The 19,265-nt window shown below is 48.2% G+C and overlaps 1 protein-coding gene across 3 annotated transcripts; it reads left to right on the top strand.

The window, feature by feature from the left end:
• Positions 1–1,890: 1,890 nt before the first annotated feature.
• Positions 1,891–17,222, top strand: tbc1d9b (TBC1 domain family member 9b). Of its 3 annotated transcripts, none has more exons than XM_084939507.1 (23): positions 1,891–2,255; positions 4,021–4,131; positions 5,211–5,329; positions 5,403–5,634; positions 8,644–8,902; positions 8,996–9,203; positions 9,349–9,546; positions 9,621–9,767; positions 9,846–9,996; positions 10,078–10,292; positions 10,474–10,591; positions 10,706–10,908; positions 11,014–11,096; positions 11,176–11,305; positions 12,896–12,994; positions 13,163–13,231; positions 13,816–14,056; positions 14,253–14,318; positions 14,667–14,735; positions 15,024–15,074; positions 15,375–15,413; positions 15,508–15,599; positions 15,882–17,222. In XM_084939507.1, exons 1-23 carry the CDS (start codon positions 2,138–2,140, stop codon positions 16,503–16,505), a joined length of 3,642 nt encoding a protein of 1,213 aa, XP_084795633.1. In that variant the 5' UTR covers positions 1,891–2,137; the 3' UTR covers positions 16,506–17,222. The 3 variants fall into 3 exon arrangements, with proteins under 3 accessions (XP_084795633.1, XP_084795623.1, XP_084795642.1); XM_084939497.1 differs by having other exon boundaries at positions 15,021–15,074; XM_084939516.1 differs by lacking the exon at positions 15,024–15,074.
• The last annotated feature ends 2,043 nt before the right edge of the window (positions 17,223–19,265 follow it).

Below are 19,265 nucleotides of genomic sequence, written 5' to 3'. Positions count from 1 at the left end.
TGCAAGAGTAGTTGCAGGCAAATATAACCCTTTAAGATGTTCCAGTGAAACATGGAAAACATCTTAATGTTGTTTTGTAGCTCCTTCAATTTATAGGCAGGAAAGCTTTTCCCAGTTCAGTGTGAAAAACAAGCTAATGTTAAAGTGTCCTGTAACCTGATTGTAAGTATGACGTCATCTCCAAGCTGCTGCTTTCCGAGTCACTTTCTGCACTCGCAGACGGGACGGAGAGCGCGCAGCAAAGCGCCTGGTGATGTTTAAAAGATGCCAAAGTGCAACTGCAGCTTTTCAGACGAACTGTAAAAGAAATTTCCCTCGTACCGTCCCGGTACTGGTAATTTTTCTCATACAGATGAAGCCTTATTTCGGTACCCTTATTTAATTCCAGAGGTTTTTAAGTTGGGGTTTTTTTGCCCTTGTTGACTTGTAAAAGCCTATATGACATTTTTTTATATCACCATTCATTAACCGCACAGAGAAGGCCTCGTTTAAATATGTTACAATTTTCTTTAAGTAAACATTATTAAAGTTCTTCAGTACTGGGCCAGGTGTCCTCTTCTTTGGAAATCAAAATATGGTCACCCTATGGTATGCAAACTGGTGGGGGTCGAATTCTGGGGGGAGGAAATCCTTGATGTGCTGAAGGACTAGTCCAGGGGTCGGCAACTTTCAGCTCCGGAGCCGCATGCGGCTCTTTAGTCTTTATACTGCGGCTCCGTGGTTTGGAAAAATAAATTGTAAAAGTATTTAGCTGCATGAGGGCCACAGGGCGGTAATCGTTCAGGCTGGTGATGGGAGACTTTTTTGGCACTGGGATGATTGTGGCTGATTTTAGACAGGATGGGATCAAATCTAAATTTATTTATATAGCACATATTAAAAACAACAAAGTTGACCATAGTGCTTCCCAGTCAGTAAAAGCATGAGACAATTAAAAGAAAACAATAAGAAAACATAGCAGGAAACAATACGTGACAACACAACAAGCCAAATAACAGCCAACTAGTTAGAATCAAAAGCCAAAGTAAAAAGAGGTTTTATAATAGGATTTAAAAGACTGGATAGACTCGGCGGTACGAATATGAACAGGGAGGTTATTCCAGAGTCTAGGTGCCACAGTTGCAAAGGCCCGGTCACCTCTCGACTTCAGTCAAGACCTTGGATGTACTAGGAGCATCTGATTGGACGATCTTAGTGCTCTATTGGGATTGTACAAATGGAGAAGTGAAACTTTCTAGATCCTGGTGTTCAAATATGTCCCAGTCTGTCTGTGTGAAGCGGTCCTGTGATTTGAAGAGAGCATTTCCAGGTTGTAATGGTCTTTGTGGTGGGCCTGGCACTGCGTCTGAGGGGGGTGTAGGCTGGCGAGAGCAGGAGGGAGAGGTAGTTGGACTGACCGAGGTGGGGGAGGGGTATGGCTCTATATGCATGCTTGATGTTGGAGTAAACATGGTCTAGAGTTCTCTCCTCTGGTGGGACATTCGACATGCTGATAGAACTTTGGGAGCACAGTCTTTACGTCGGCCTTATTAAAGTCACCTGCAATTATGTGAACACCGTCCGGGTAGGCCCGCCGCTGTTAACATGCTGGGAACTGATCTGATCTTTAGGCAGAAGTGCATGTATTTATCTGACACAACGCCTCTGACACGGTCCCTAAATACTGGAGCTCCAAAGTTCACGTGTGGGATCATGTAACCGATCACATGACTGTGGGGAAAGCTTGAACGTGGCTTTGTTCGGCTTTTTCTAAATTACATTTTCTTCTGCTGAAATGTAAACTTTAAGCGGTGTTTTTGTAAAATACATTTCACAGCCCCTAACGCTGACAACAGCGCCCCCTGCTGTTTTTTGCTTTAACGTTTTATAAACTGCAGACGTGTAAACGTCATGACGTAGCGTGCGCAGGGGGAGTGGCCTAATACCCGGTAGTAAAGTGCAGTCATCAGACTGAGTGAAAACAACAACATCAGCTCGATGTTTGCGTGACTCTCGCGGAGGCTTCAGCACCTTTTTCCTGCCGTTTCCCCGGGGGAGAGACAGCCCTCGCACGCCGACACTCCGGCCTCTGTCCCGCTGACTCCCCGGCCTGTGTTCCCCTGAGTCCCCGGAGGAGGGCCTTCGGCAGCGGGCAGAAATGTGGATCCACCCGGAGGAGGTGCTGCTGGCCGGGGCTCTGTGGGTGTCCGAGCGGGCGAACCCGTTCTTCGTCCTGCAGAGGAGGAGGGGGCACGGCCGCGGAGGGGGGCTCTCCGGTGAGCTGGTATTTCAAACATTAGCTCTGCGGCAGATGGAATAATCGATTAGTGATCGATAAGCTGAAACTTGAAGATCCGGGGGTGTTTGCTGTTTTGTGAGTGGGTGATCTGCGGGTTAATCAGGCACGAGCAAAGATGGAGGCAAAGTTTGTCTACAGGGTAAAAATGCGGTTTGAACTTTAGCACACATCAGCAAATGTCCACGTGATTGAACGTGATGCTGTGCAGCTAACCCTAACCCGGAGATCACCGTTAGCTCACACAGTGCTGTAAAATAACTGCCCGTCTGCCGTACCAACATGGCTGCTGAGTGACCTGCACACTCAGCCCACATGCTGCCGTCTGTTAGATTTAACTGCGTGGATGTGTCTGAGGTGGAGGAGGTGGAGCTCCTGCAGATTGTGTTCATTCGTGGTGTGCAGAAAGTGACTTGCAGTTCGAAAACCAGCTGACAGGAAGTATGATTCATGGTCTGACCGCAGGATGCAAGAAAGGTCCTCAGGGGTCAGCTGACAGGAGTGTTTACTGTCCCGGTAATCGAGTTTGTTGGGTTGAAAGGTCACAGTGTTTTTAAAGGAGTGGGGGTGGACAGGTGGGAGGCCTGTTCAGCATATCACAGGTGTCTCATGAATTGTTCATAAGTGGCTGAAAGCATGGAGATGAAATGGGAAGATGAGCAGAGATGCAGCGAAACAAGAACATATACAGGACTGGGGTGGCGGGTCGTTTCATCATCGCAGCAACGTGAGGAAGAAGGCCCACTGTCCAAATGAAGGGTACAGAGAAGAGTCCGTCAGCTTCAGGAACAGAAAGGTTAGAGTTTAAAAGGGCTGAGCAGCTGTGGTTCAGCCTGCAGGACGACGAGGAGGAGGTCTCACTGATGCTGCCACAGGGAGGTGCAGCAAAGCTTCACATGGAGCCAGAACATGGAGGAACAATCAGAGGTGAAGACCACACAGCAGCAGAGACCCACCCTGAGCTGAGGTGCGTGTGTGCTCAGGAGAGGATCCTCCATGATGATCTTAATGTTGCAATTGGTTTAATTTGTAAATGAAAAGAATCTGTGGTCGGGGGGGGGGGGCTGGTTTGACAAGGCTGCAGTAACGCCCAAGACGACCTGGGGCAGGTGATCAGGGAGAACAGGTGTGTCGCCCTGCACTGTATGTGTAGCTGGCTCAATGGGAGACAATGCTCTCATAGAACGATGAATTCATATGCACCCTATAACTAATTAAACATTTTGAGTTTTTTAAAATTGCGTTCAGCTGGTGGACGTGTACATGAGGTCACCACTGAAATGATGAAACGATGTGTCAGAGTAATGACCTGGATGCTGCTGGGAGTTGGTTTAAGTCATTAAATGAATTATTTAATAGGTTTTCAGGTGCGAGTCCACCTGGGGAACCAGAGCAATCAGGGCCAGCGATTGCAGCACCATAACAGTTTGACAGAGGACCAATCAGGTGTGACTTGCACTTGTAGTTAAATCGCAGAGGGAACCATGACGTTAGCCTAGAGATGTCTTTCAGCTCTGTGACCGTCTCTGAAACTCGGACCGACTCGGCTCTGACGCGTCCGAGCTCTGCCTTCAACAGCTGTTCAGTCAGAACAGAACAAATAACTGTCTCCCAAAACCAGAACCATGAAGGTCTGGAACAAGAAATGCTCTCTGATATGGTCCAAGTCCAGAACACCTTCAATCCAAACACTGATCAGATCCAGATAACTGCCCAAGTTGCTTCACCTGTCTGTCTCTGTGCAGGTCTCCTGGTTGGGACTCTGGATGTGGTTCTGGACTCCAGTGCCCGGGTAGCACCATACAGGATCCTGCTGCAGACTGCGGACTCTCAGATCTACTGGAACATTGCTTGTGGTGAGTGGGCCTCGCCGAGCTACGACCGTGAATGCAGAAAATGTCATTTCTGGTCATGTTTACAGGTAAACGTGTAGAAACACAAAGGCGGGAGTCATAAAGCAGAGCGGCGCTCCGATGCGCTCGGGTTGATGCTTCCAGCAGTTTAACTCGCGGCCTTCGACCGCTGCTGTTAAAGATCTCTAACATAAGAAGTTGCTCGTCGTTTTGGTGTGACAGTCCCCATCCCCGAGGTGAGGAGACTCGCTGAGCTCACCTGCTGCAGAGCTTTTTCAGTCCAGTTTTATTTAAGTGTGAAATCTCAGTAACAGCTGCCTGGAAAAAGCTTCATATTGTGAGGTAAGAACTCTACAATAGCTCAACGATTAACAGGTGTATTTTCCCCAAAGCTCCTGTTGGCTGGTCTGTTCCCATGTTGGCTTCAAAAGCATGTTTGTTTGTGGCGTCAGTGCTGCCGTCACACTGTCACATGAACGCTGAGCTCAGTGATCACTGCCTCTGAGAGCCTCCAAAGAGTTCTGATGCATGAACCTCTTGTAATGACCTCAAACAGATGGAGAACATTTTGTCCTCAGTCTGCACAAAATATCTGCTGCCGTCGCTCGAAAGACCTCTGACTGGTGAGGGGGAGGATGTGACCTCTGACAGAAACTCACAAGTTCATCGTCACTGAGGTCGACACCATGGGCTGAGGATGTCTCCTGTCCAAAGATTGCCCAGATTATCCTTAACTTGATGATATCATAGTGGCTGTAAGCATGTTGGTTAATTTCAGTTAACGTAACCGTGACTCTGTGGTCCAGCTCCACTTTAACAGCTCGGGCTAAGATCTAAATCATTTCAGATTTGTAGTTACCTGGTTAGCTCACCTGCAGCTTTCCTGGTGGACGGCGCTAATCTAAGAAGCTAATATGAATTTCACTGAAGCAAAGGTCGTCGGCTTTCATTTGTAGTTTGCGTTCTTTGTTCTTGCGTAATGACATCACAGGCACTGATTGGCTGATTGTGTCAGGTGTGTAACATCTGATTGTGTCACGTGAGAGGAGCCACCTGGTTAAACCCTCAGCCGTGTCTTGCAGGTTCATCTAGGAAAGAGATCACTGAGCACTGGGATTGGCTGGAAGCCAATCTCCTCCAGACCATCTCCATCTTTGACAACGACGAAGACGTCACCACCTTCGTCAAAGGAAAGATCTCTGTATGTCACCTCCTATTTGTTTAGGCTGTCTGTTTTTTGCTGTGCTGCTGCTGAGTGATGTCACTTCCTGCAGGGCATCATCGCGGAGGAGAACCGGTTAAAGCCCGGAGAGGAGCACGAGGAGGACAGCGGGAAGTTTCGGGAGGCAGAGCTCAAGATGAGGAAGCTGTTTGGCATGCCTGAGGAGGAGAAGCTGGTGAATTATTACTCCTGCAGCTACTGGAAGGGCCGAGTGCCACGACAGGGCTGGCTCTACCTGTCCGTCAACCACCTGTGCTTCTACTCCTTCCTGCTTGGAAAGGAAGGTATGAGCAGCCAATCACAGGCCAGCATTTAGTCTTGTTTTTACACTGAATGCTTTGTTGCTTAAAGCTCAAAGAGAGAGCTCAGACATAAAACAGCTGGATCATATACACCCGACTGAACAGCAGAGACCAAAGTTAGAGGATAAAGTACTAATTTTTCTTCTCTTGTTGATGATTATGACGTGAAGGAATCGATTCTGTGGGCGTGTTTTACCAAGATTTGATATAAAACAACCAGGGCAGAACGTTTGAGTTGGTTCAGATAGATCACCCACAGGAAGTGCTGAGGTTTGTGTCTTGTGTGGCTTCAGGTCTTACTCAGAATCAAGGTTCTTGCACATTCTTTCTTTGTGTGAGGTTGGTTTGAGCTCATTCCTGCCTCCATCTCGCCCACACTTTGATATCTGGACCCGGTTTCTTTGATTTTATCAGCTGTAGCTTTGTCCCCAGAGGTCTTCCAGGTTCTCTTGGGTTTGGATCAGGACTCTGGGTCAGCTGTGAGGATTGTGTTGTAAAATAACTGTGTGAAGGAACGGACCCTGCTTCAGAGTAAGACCTGAAGCACTTCCTGTGGGTGCAGTCGTTTTTATGATCTATCTGAACCAACTCAAACGTTCTGCCCTCACCGAAGGTTCTCCTCACATCATATGTTCCCCAGCCTTTCCGGTCGTTCTCTTGATCGTAGAACGGGTCAGTGCAGAACATACACGCATCCATTCATTTCCTATCTTTTTTTTATGCTTGTGTGCGTTTGAGTCACGGCGGCAGCAGCCTGAGCAAAGTTGTCCAGTCCTGCCTCTCCCTGGCCACTTCCTCTCTCTTATCCAGGGGGACACCGAGATGTTCCCAGGCAGGGGCGGTCCTGGCCTGTTTGGTGCCCTGGGCGAACACTTCCTCTATGCCATGAGTCCCATTCACAGAGAGTTGGGGAATGGCTGCAATCACAGCATTGTAACATGGTGACAGATGTACCCTTAGGCCCCCTCCTCCATTCAGATGGTCTTTGCTGGCCCTACTTATGAATGTTGTTTCAGGATACATAATACCTGCCATTATCCAAAGACACATCTGCTTACCTGTGTCTGACCTTTTCTTGTCCACCTTCCATCAGTAATTTTGCACTCCAGTATTAACACAAACCCCACAACATAAACTCAGACCTACACCTTGGATAGGGTCTTTCTTTCTGGGATGGTAAATGGCCTGTATTTGTATAGCGCTTTTTACTAGTCCCGCCTAGGGACCCCAAAGCACTTTACACATCCAGTCATCCACCCGTTCACACACACATTCACACACTGGTGGAGGCAGCTGCAGTTGTAGCCACAGCTGCCCTGGGGCAGACTGACAGAAGCGAGGCTGCCATATCGCGCCATCGGCCCCTCTGGCCATCACCAGTAGGTGGTAGGTGAAGTGTCTTGCCCAAGGACACAACGACCGAGACTGTCCGAGCCGGGGCTCGAACCGGCAACCTTCCGATTACAAGCCACGATCGCACACAACCCAGTAGTAATTCATGCTTAATGGGCTTGGATTGACAACATTATGAATGAAATGTGCACTATTCGAAAGCACCCCCCACCCCTCGACTTCAGTGCAGCAGCAGCAGGCGCACCGAGGGCCCTCACACTCATTTTTCACGTAATGTGTGTGAAAGAATTTAGAAAACGCAGTCGAATGCCTTCTCCAAGTGCACAAAACACATGGACTAGATCGCCAAACTCCCAGGCACCCTAAAATATCCTCCAGAGGATAAAGACCTGGTCCAGTGTTCCACAACCTGGACAGGTGCTACATTTGATGGTCGGGCCGTCCTCTCAAGCATCCTGGCACAAAACGTCCAGTGGAGGCTGGGGAGTGTGAGGCCCCTGAACCTGATGTCCCCCTTCTGGTGAAAACTCCCAACCCTGTGCCTAGCAGGGGAACTTTTGATTTCTCCTTTGACCAATTTGCCACAGGAGACCTTATCAGGGGGATGAAAACCCACCACAACTGCGAACATTATATTTGTCTCATGTCGCTGTTGTGTTTTGGGGCTTTCTTTGATATCCCAGAAATCATCCTCTTTGAACAACCAGATTCAGGTTCATCTCTTCATTGTGAACAAACTTTTACAGATTACAGGTAACTCACCTTGGAGTCCAGGGAGCGCTTTTAAAGACCTTCTATCACTCTGTGGTGGCTTCTGTCATTTTTTACAGTGTGGTATGTTGGAGCAGCAGTTTATCAGCAGCTGAGAGGAAGAGGTTGGATAAACTCATCAGGAAGGCCAGCTCTTTTCTGGGATGCACCCTGGACCCAGTGCAGGTGGTGGGAGACAGAAGGACTCTGGCCAAAATAACATCTCTGATGGACAGAGTCTCCCACCCCATGCATGTAAATGTTGCTGCAGAGCTGCTTCAGTGACAGACTGCTGCATCCTCGATGCATGAAGCTGCAGGTCCTTCCTCCCTGCAGCTGTCAGACTGCACAATCAGACCTGCTCCCAACAAACATAGATGTTTACATCAGTGCTGTAACTGCACTATTTTATCAAGCGATTCACACTAAACCTGGTTTGCCTCTTATCTGTATTTAATTTTATTTAATTTAATAACGGTACAGTACTCTGTTTTTGGTAACCATTGTCCTTGATGTAAATATGTTTCTGTTCTTGTGTTTGTTTGTATATGTGTCTTTCTGGCTGCTGTTACATCCAAATTTCCCCTTGTGGGACAATTAAAGGATTATTATATTCTATTCTTGACCAGGTAACAAAAACTCAAAGTGTCCTTCAGGGTCTTTTGTTTTCAGCTTTAGGAGAACCTTGAATCAGAACTAGTAGTATGTTGAAAATGTCAGAAAACCTAGATTTTTCTCTACTTTTGGTCTCTACTGTAGAAACCCGTGCATTGTCTCAACCAGCTCTGCGTGCTGGAGCTTCTCCCAGCTGTCTTTATGTGTGAGAGGTGGGGTTTAGAAGCATTCAGAAGTTCTTTGTTGATGTCATCCTGTGACCTCTGACCTCAGTGACTCTGGTGGTGCCATGGACCGAGGTGACGCGGCTGGAGAAGAACGCCACCCTGCTGTTTCCAGAGAGTGTCCGCGTGAGCACTCGCGACACCGAACATTTCTTCTCAATGTTTCTCAACATCAACGACACCTTCAAGTTGATGGAGCAGCTCGCTAACATTGCCATGCGCCAGCTGCTCGACAACGAGGCATTTGCCGCCGACCTGTCGCTGCCCAAACCCAGCAAAACGTTGAAGAACGTCTCTGCGCTGAAGAGGTGTCCCTCTGTTTGCACCAGACGGGTTTCTTTTCCTTAAGTCTGTTTTCAGCGCACTCTTGGTTACCATCAACATCTGTCTCTTGTCTGCAGGGATCTGGACGCCCGGGCGAAGAACGAGCGATACCGGGCGATGTTTCGGCTGACGCAGGAGGAGCGGCTTGACGGACACACGGGCTGCACCCTGTGGACGCCGTTCGCAAAGATGCACGTTGTCGGACAGCTCTTCATCTCCAACAACTACATCTGCTTCAGCAGCAAAGAGGAAGACCTGTGTCAGCTCATCATACCCCTCCGAGAGGTGAGCTGGGTCAGCTGGTGCTGCAGGAAGTAGATGAGCTGGGGTCAGAGGTCACATGATGGCTACAACATCACATATTACAGAGTGTTGCAGATGAACACAAATACTTTCATACTGTGGTCACTTTACCCATCGTCCTCTGCAGGTCTCCATTGTGGAGAAGGCGGACAGCAGCAGTGTCCTGCCCTGCCCTGTCTCCATCAGCACCAAGAACAAGATGAACTTCCTGTTTGCCAACCTCAAAGACAGGGACTTCCTGGTCCAACGTATTTCTGACTTCCTGCAGCGAACCCCGGACAGCTCGTGGGGTGACACCAACCCGCTGTCTCAGATTAGTCACTCGGTATGTCCGTCACAGCTCGTACCATGGTTCAGCTGCTTTCACAGAGTCCTCATGGTTTTTGTTCTTGTCCTCAGGCGTCCTCCTCCGTACCCCCATCTTCTTCTCCAGGTTCTGAGTCCGTTCAGAAGGCACGCCATTACCACCCTGGCCTACCCACAGCCATCCAGGGTCTCCTGCAGCTCTACCACCGAGACGACCCAGAGGACCTGGGACCCAAAGCCGTGAGTACAGATCCGCTCAGTACTCAGCAGTACTGTCCAGGCAGTCCTGGTACTGATCTCATTTCCTCCCTCCTGCAGATGAGGGAGAAGATGAAGGAGGAGTCATGGAACATCCATTTCTTAGAGTTTGGTCGAGGCGTCTGCATGTACCGGACTTCCAGAACCAGAGAACTGGTCCTCAATGGGATCCCAGAGCGCCTGAGAGGGGAGCTGTGGCTGCTGTTCTCTGGTTCGTGTTCACTCGTCATCCATCCATGAATTTCTGTTTATGCTCATTTTCGCATACTCATCTGTCCTCCCGTCCATCCAGGAGCGCAAAACGAGATGGCGACCCACCCTGGTTACTATGGTGAACTGGTGGAACAGGCCATGGGGCTATGCTCATTAGCTACTGAGGAGATTGAGCGCGACCTTCACCGCTCGATGCCTGAACACCGAGCCTTCCAGAATGAGATGGGCATTGCCGCCCTGCGCCGCGTCCTCACCGCATACGCCCACCGCAACCCGGGCATCGGATATTGCCAGGTACTCTCATAAAGCAAAATGAAACAGAAGCGTCGTGTTTCCCCATCAAGCTCAGCCGGGTGCCTGAAACGACCCCCTGACACAGCTGATGACGTCTGCACTAACATGATGCTTAAGAATGTGTAAGGCGTCCTGAGGTGGTGTCAGTTTGTTGTTTCTGACCTTCTGTCTCCTCCACCAGGCAATGAACATCGTCACCTCTGTCCTGCTGCTCTACTGCACCGAGGAAGAGGCCTTCTGGCTGCTGGTGGCGCTGTGTGAGCGTATGCTGCCCGACTACTACAACACCCGAGTCGTAGGTCAGTAGGAGGCAGGGTCACAGCACCAGAGTAGATCCATCCTCTGGTGGAGACGGGTCTGAGGAGTCCTCCTTAGGCTTGGGGTTCGTGACGTGGTCTCTGTATGTCCTGCAGGAGCGCTGGTGGATCAGGGGGTGTTTGAGGAGCTGACCCGGTCCTTCCTCCCCCTGCTCTATGAACACATGCAGGAGCTGGGGGTCATCTCCACCATCAGCCTGTCCTGGTTCCTCACCCTCTTCCTGTCTGTGATGCCCTTCGACAGCGCCGTCCTGTTGGTCGACTGCTTCTTCTATGAGGGCATCAAGGTCATCTTTCAGGTAGGTGTGCTGCTGGACCCAGGGACACCTACAGAGCCATTATTTTGGATGTGAATGAGATTGTGCTATAGCTGAATGACTTCCAGTCTCTAAATGTACCCACAGGTGGCGCTGGCTGTCCTCCATGACAACATGGATGCCCTGCTCTCCTGTAGCGACGAGGGAGAGGCCATGACCATCCTGGGCAGGTACGAGTCCAGAGCCAGAATCGGCCCACTCCGAACTGTTCTGTGTACACCTGAGGAATAAATCCAACTTGTGTTGCAGGTACCTGGATAATGTGGTCAATAAACAGACGGTGGCTCCGCCCATCCCTCACCCGCACGCCCAGCTGACAAGTGGAGACGAGCCGTCGCCTGAAATCGACGTCTTTGACCTCATAAAGTCATCGTACGAGGTGATGCCAGAGTGGTGGTGGGGGGGGGGGTCACTAAGCTTTCTCACTGGGATAAATCCAGACGGATGACGTGAAGGTCAGAACCTAGAAAAACAGACTACTTTATGTGGACAGCCAATAAAACGATCAGAGCTCTACGTTGTGACTGATGTTGGAAACGTAAATGTTTTCTAACATTTAATGAATTATTCCGCCTTAAGAACACGCCGCAAGCTGCCTTTGAGCTGCACGTTAGGTCTTCATCCAGAGCTGCAGGAGGCAGGGCCACAAACCATAAACCCCACAGAGTCAAACACACACGGAGTACAAGAGGAACGAATCAGCGGCCAACAGGGCTGTGCGATATGACCAAAATCTCATATCCCGATATAAGACATCTATCGTCCTGAGAACGATATAAATCACAAAAATGTAACATTTTCTGTAAATTCTGTGAATCTCGGGCAGCTCGACTTGCGTGAAGTGTTTCCAGCTGGGCGTCATGTACCGGGAGTCGAGTGTTTTAATTGAAACGATACATTTTTAGACATAAGTTGTAACGGCCGCTGTTTTCTTTGTGAGTATTTCTTACACGGCGTGCTGCGGGTTGCCTGTTCTAACGTTTGAGTCTAAGGTTTATTTTTTAGCACCTGGCGGCTCTTTTTTTTACTTCTCATCCATAAATACTCTGCATCTTTCATGTGATTCAGTTTATTTTGAAAAGTCTCAACAGGATCTTGAGCTTTATTGTGAAAGGTTTATGTGGAACATAAACAAGCGGACACGCGATGCGGTTACCGTCGTTGTTGCTAACGACAACGCATAAAAACAGGCACTTGTCCGTCCGTGGTGTGGTTATATTAAATATAAGAGAAAGAGAGAACTTTAAGAAATTAATATAGTCACTACAGTGACCATCAAAACGATGAAAAAATATTGCCGTAAACAGTTTATTTTGCGACACCACGAAACAAACGATAGCGTAAAATGAAACGACAGACGTTTTTATATCGTCATCCGATACATATCGTTATATCGAACAGCCCTAGCGGCCAACACATCAGGACGGTTAGCCCCGTGGGGTCCACCTCCACACTAAAGCTTTAGTGCTGCTCGAGCGAAGCGATTCTCCAGGACTTTTTCATTCCAAGAGCACAAATAAAATATTCACCGTTAACTTAACTGGCTGAAAGTCAGCTGTCACATTACGGGCTGTGGTTGTGACCTTTCAATATGAAGCATCTTAAGGCCACTGTTATTGTGATTTGGCACTGTGTGAAAAAACCTGAATCGAAAATAGAGTTGAATAGATGACGGTCTGCACCTAGGCAGAGACCCTCAAACACCACTGTTGGGTTTTTGTACTGAACATGAACTATTGTTGGGCTTAATGCACCCAGAGTGGACTGTAAAGCTCTGTGGGTGGTCTAACAGTCCACACTACCTGCTGAGAGCGGCGCCAAACTGACTGAGTCTTTCTCGTTCCCCACACGAGCTGATGGATCTTCCTCGGCAGGTTGATGAGCAGGTTTGGTGGTGCAGGAAGGATGTTTGTGATGAAAGGCATCCCCTTCTCTCTGAGGTAACTGCAGCTTCTTCTTCTCTGTGCAGAAGTTTGGCAGTCTGCGCTCTGATGTCATTGAGCAGATGAGGTTCAAGCAGAGGTTAAAGGTCATCCAGTCCCTGGAGGACACTGCCAAGAGAAGTGTGGTGGGTGTTTTCACGAGCTTATACAGCGTGTTAATGAAGACATGGAGCTCACAGGTGTGTGTGTGTGTGTGTGTGTGTGTGTGTGTGTGTGTGTGTGTGTGTGTGTGTGTGTGTGTGTGTGTGTGTGTGTGTGTGTGTGTGTGTGTGTGTGCGCGTGCGTGCGTGCAGGTGAGAGCGATGATGACGGAGTCAGCCTTCAGTATTGAAGAGCTGGAGGAGCTCTACTGTCTGTTCAAGGTGAGTTCATGTTTGTCACACGGTTCCTGTGCTGACCTGATGTTCAGGTGTGAAATAAACCAAAACATTTTTTTCACCGATTCTGTTAGAAAGTGTTTCAGCAAACAGGACGAAACCTCCTCATCGTCCTGCAGGCTGATCAGAGCTGCTCAGCCTTTTACACTCTAGTCTTTCTGCTCCTGGGTGCTCTGAGTTTGCTCTGTGAGACAGCAAGCCTTCTCGGAGGGTCTTCCTCACTTGGCTGTATGCTGTGATGAAGGAAAGCACCCCTTCCCACGGCCTTTTGATGTTCTTGTTTCTGCTTCTGGACCAAAGTGTTGATGTGTCCTTTCCCGGTGTTCTCGTTGTTCCTGTCTAACAGTAGCTTCCATCACGTCTGATTACTTATGAAGAGATGTAGGTGTAACCCGCGCCTGTTTATCAGACAGGAAGTGACCTTGTTTTTGTGTGACCCTGCAAGAGTCAGAACTTCATTTTTTCCTTTTTCAAATCTGTTCTGTGACGTAAACATTGCTCTACCTGTATGTTCAAGCATGTTACTGCCTCTAACCCCGCCTCCTTTTTTGTCTATCCCTCCAATCCAGTCCAAACACATGACCAGCTGTTACTGGGGTTCCAGCAGCTCTGCCGCTGAGCGTCACGATCCCAGCCTGCCGTACTTGGAGCAGTACCGCATCGACCCGCTTCAGTTCCGTCAGCTCTTCGTCTCGCTCGCTCCCTGGGTCTGCGGAGGGCACAACCCAACCCTGTCGGCCCGCCTCTTCAGGCTGCTGGACCAGAACCAGGATGGGCTAGTCAACTTTAAAGAGTTCATCACCGGACTGAGTGAGCCCAGATTACAGCCTCTGATTACATATCCAGATCATAGATTAGTGATCCAAATGACAGATTACAGATCTAGATTAGCACTTCAGAAAATAGATTACAGATCGACAATCCAAAGTACATATTATATATTACAGGTCAAGATTAGAGCTTCAGGTTGCAGAGCTCCACAGGTCTTAGTGTGTTTGTTTTGCAGGTGGGATGTATCACGGGGACATGACGGAAAAACTGAAGCTACTGTACAAGCTCCACCTACCTCCAGGTAATACAGCTCACCTGTACAGGTGAGTGTAACCCTGAATCATGAGATCAGCTCTTCCTTATTCTGCACTGATCCGGTTTTGGTCCTGATGAATTCTGTAACCCGCTGGCCGTGACGTCAGAGGTTCCAGCCTTTACACTGCCAGATTTTTGGAGCCAAACCCAGCGTGGTGGACCAGGTGTGAATGGGGTCGAAGTCGGGTTTTGGGTGTCAGGATCGGGTTTTGGGTCTCTGTGGGGTCTCCTGGTTTTGAAGGCTGGTAAATTGAGAGCTGGTGAGAACTGAATGGATCAAAGACTGAACCACAGGTGGAGAACCTGCGACTCACCTGCTGCTTGTTTGTTGTAGCTCTGTGTCCGGAGGAGGCGGAGTCTGCTCTAGAGGCCACGCAGTTCTTCACCGAGGAGGAACCTCGAGGTGAACACACACACACACACACACACACACACACACACACACACACACACACACACACACACACACTCTCCTTGATCCTGGATCTGTTGTCACTTCCTGTTAAAATGGAGTTCTTCCTCCCTGCTGTTCAGAGAGGATCCTGTGGTTGTCGGTAATCGCTGAGTCTGCGTGACGCTTAACTCAAACTGATCAATCTGCATGAACAAACCTTGGATTAACACACCTGAACATTTCACTCTGCTTCTCCTTCCTCTTTTCCTTCTTCCTCTTCCTGTTTCCTTCCAGAAGCTTCCTTCTTCTCTGATCAGAATGCATTGCGGCAGCAGGAAGTGACACCAGGTTTGTGTCTGCTTGGTTTGAGGGTTAGGGACGTTACTCTGCTGCCAAGTTATTCTAATGTTTTTCTCGTGTTTTTGTGATGATGATCATAACATTAGCAGATAATTTGAAAATTTCTGGCTAAGCTATCAGGTGAATTCCCCAGCGTTAGCTAAACTTAGAAGACCGTCAGCTCAGGATTGAATTTAACCTGGAAAATGAGGTCGTGGTGACCTCATCCATCTTTAGACAGTCTGTTCCATTCTCACATTTAACCCCAAAGTTTGATAATGAGGATGATGATGATCTCTATCTGAACAGGTGAGGAGCCAAAAGATGGAGACAGTGAGGAGAAAAAAGGTAACTTGACCTCCCTGACTCGAGTCTTTAAGGAGGAGGAATCACTCTGAGGCTTGGCCCAATCGTTTGACCCCTGACCTTTGGTCTGTTTTAGAGGTGAAGGACTACAGGTACTACCTGAGGATGTGGGCCAAGGAGAAGGAGACCAAGAGGGAGACCATCAAAGACCTGCCGAGGATGAACCAGGTGAGAATGTGAGGTGTCACACCGTTTTTTACAGACACAAGTGTGACACGCAGGTAGCAAGGATGGTTCAAACCAGGTATCTAAGGGGGTGTTAAAGGCAGCGTGCACCTGGACAGGTCGCCACAGAGAGACTGATTAATTTTAATAAAATTAAGTAATTAGTGTTTTATTTCTTAGTCCTGGTGGGGAGAGGAAGCCACAAACAAGCATACAAGTAAAATATCCTGTACAGCTGTGTGTCTGTTATTGTATATATTTATATGTGTGTGTGTGTGTGTGCAGGAGCAGTTCATTGAGTTGTGTAAAACTCTGTACAACATGTTCAGCGAGGAGGCTCTTGAGCAGCAGCTCTATCACGCCATCGCCACGGTTGCCAGTTTGCTGCTGCGCATCGGCGAAGTGGGCAAGAAGTTCAACAACGGCACCAAGAAGCGCGAAACCACGCCACAGACCTCGCTCTCTGCTCAGACGTCGCCCCACAGCCCTCAGGGGGAGGAGGAGGGGCCCGGTCACGGGGCGTCTGGTGAGTCCGAGGTGTGCCGAGCTCTGGCCGACGCCCAGCTGGAGGTGGTGGCGCCTCAGATGTCCGACGAGGAAACAAAAGATGATGCGTCGGTGTCTTCGTATTCGGTGGTGAGTGCCGGCTCGCTGCAGTGCGAGGATATCGCTGAGGACACGGTGCTGATCAGGGGCAGCGAGCAGAGGCAGGGTAGCGTGCTGGATACGGATTGGTCGATCACCTTTGAGCAGGTGTTGGCTTCGATGCTGACAGAGCCGCCGCTTGTCGACTACTTTGAAAGGAAGAGGGACATCCAGGTCAAAATGGCCGCCTGCAAGGCTCAGCGGGCAGTGGAGCGCCAGATAAGCTCCGCCTCCGACCATGAACTCACGCGGCATTCTACCTGAGCACCTCCCTCACCTGTCCATGTGCACCATACAGGTAACCGATGTAATCAGCTAAGTGGATCATGGGACTGGAGCCTCTCTGATGATGTTACAGTGACTCTGATTGGCTGGCGGGTCCTGCAGACTAAACTTCCTGTTTCAGTGTCCATGTGTTTCAGATCTTAACGATTAGAGACAATCTGATCAATCAATAAGCGCATTGATCTGTTAAAGGTCTACATTTCCTTTAGATGTTTCACAATAAAAGCCTTTATATTGTGACTGAGGTGTTTTACTGTGAAGGAGCTGGAGGAAGTGTTCCACACCGCTGTATAGATTAATCTTTATTCATCTTTTGAATTATTCATTGATCAGCTCCTGTGTCTCTGCAGGACCAATCAGTGAACAGGAAACAGAAACAGATAAATGGTTGGCGAGCTCACCTGTAGAAGACTCAAACACATGTGAGTCGCATCAGACTTTTATTGTGAAATAAAGATTTATGATCAGTACTAATGGTTTATAATCAATAACGATAAAGACGCCATATTTCACCAGGTGTGTTTACACCTGGACTCTTACTTTGAAGCCTTGTTTGTTCTCCCCACTGCCTGTGTGATGACATCACTCTGTTGGTGATGATGTCATCGTGTTTTTATGTGTTTGACCTGATTTTAAACTCACTGTGTTGATCTGTTATTCATCTGTTGTTCTAATAAATACTGGAGGAAGTTCTTACGCTGCTGTGTCATCTTTGAGAAATATGTCATCATTTAAAGGGTCGGTGCAACATATGACAGGCTCAAAGGTCAGAGGTCGTCTTGTGCTTCATCGTCTTACTTCAGGTTTATAAGATTTTTATTAATGACACAGTTACACTTTCAGAAAAGACGTTTAAAGTAGATTAGTTTTGATAAACTGGTGAGCAGGTGTTTCTAGGTTCATGTGACCTCTGACCTCAGCACTGATGCAGGAAGTGACACACTTTTTCAGAGCATGGGAAAATCGTTACCTGCAGTTTTGGTGATAATCCACTGAGCCAAACTTCACCTGATAAAGTAAAACGAGATGTCAGACTCACCTGTGCACCAAGTAAGGTCACATGCTGATATTTTGTTCTACTAGACTCATCCTGGAGCGTGATTGGATGGATTCGACTCTCAGTCGAAGGCATGCGATATTGCTGCTAGTGTCACTCTAGGATCCTTGGCTTGGAAAAACCCTGTTTTAAACTTTTTTCATTTATTTTTGTTTTCTTAATCCTGATTCTGATTTCTGGTTTCCTATTAGAGCGATTAGAACATGCTGTAGGTATTACAGGTACTGCACTGCAGTGGTTTGTATCATATCTATCTAATAGACTCCAATTTGTGCATGTAAATGGAGAGTCCTCTTCACACACTGAGGTTAATTATGGAGTTCCACAGGGTTCAGTGCTAGGACCAATTCTGTTTACATTATACATGCTTCCCTTAGGCAGCATCATTAGAAGACATAGCATACATTTTCACTGCTATGCAGTGTAGGGTGGCTGTAGCTCAGAGCAGGTCAGCCACTAATCAGAAGGTTGGTGGTTCGATCCCAGGCTGCATCCTGGCTGCATGCCAAATATCCTTGGGCAAGATACTAACCCCATGTTTGCCTACTGGTGGTGGTCAGAGGGCCCGGTGGCGCCTGTGTCCGGCAGCCTCGCCTCTGTCAGTGCGCCCCAGGGCAGCTGTGGCTACAATGTAGCTTGCTATCGCCAGTGTGTGAATGACTGAATGTAGTGTAAAGCGCTTTGGGGTCCTATGGACTAGAAAAGCGCTATACAAATGCAGGCCATTTACCATTTACCATGCAGATGACACCCAGCTCTATCTGTCCATGAAGCCAGATAACACACACCAATGAGTTAAACTGCAGGAATGTCTTAAAGACATAAAGACCTGGATGGCCGCTAACTTTCTGCTTCTTAATTCAGATAAAACTGAGGTTATTGTACTCGGCCCTGAAAATCTTAGAAATATGGTATCTAACCAGATTCATACTCTGGATGGCATTACCTTGGCCTCCAGTAACGCTGTGAGGAACCTTGGAGTCATTTTTGACCAGGACATGTCCTTCAACGCACATATTAAACAAATATGTAAGACTGCTTTCTTCCATTTGCGCAACATCTCTAAAATTAGAAATATCCTGTCTCAGAGTGACGCTGAAAAACTAGTTCATGCATTTATTACTTCCAGGCTGGACGACTGTAATTCATTATTATCAGGATGTCCAAAAAACTCACTGAAAAGCCTTCAGCTAATCCAAAATGCTGCAGCAAGAGTCCTGACAGGGACTAGAAAGAGAGAGCATATTTCTCCTGTTTTGGCTTCCCTTCATTGGCTTCCTGTTAAGTCCAGAATTGAATTCAAAATCCTGCTCCTCACATACAAGGTCTTAAATAATCAGGCCCCATCTTATCTTAATGACCTTGTAGTACCATATCACCCTATTAGAGCACTTCGCTCTCGCTCTGCAGGCCTACTTGTTGTTCCTAGAGTATTTAAAAGTAGAATGGGAGGCAGAGCCTTCAGTTTTCAGGCCCCTCTTCTGTGGAACCAGCTTCCAGTTTGGATTTGGGAGACAGAAACTATCTCTACTTTTAAGATTAGGCTTAAAACTTTCCTTTTTGCTAAAGCATATAGTTAGGGCTGGACCAGGTGACCCTGAATCCTCCCTTAGTTATGCTGCAATAGACGTAGGCTGCCGGGGGATTCCCAAGATGCATTGAGTTTTTCCTTTCCAGTCACC

This window comes from Perissodus microlepis, chromosome 2 (genome assembly GCF_051167445.1).
Source record: "Perissodus microlepis isolate ML-2025 ecotype Zambia chromosome 2, ASM5116744v1, whole genome shotgun sequence".
NCBI lineage: Eukaryota > Metazoa > Chordata > Actinopteri > Cichliformes > Cichlidae > Perissodus > Perissodus microlepis.
The sequence above is the reverse complement of the archived record's forward strand: the minus strand, read 5'-3'. Positions and strand labels throughout refer to the sequence as shown.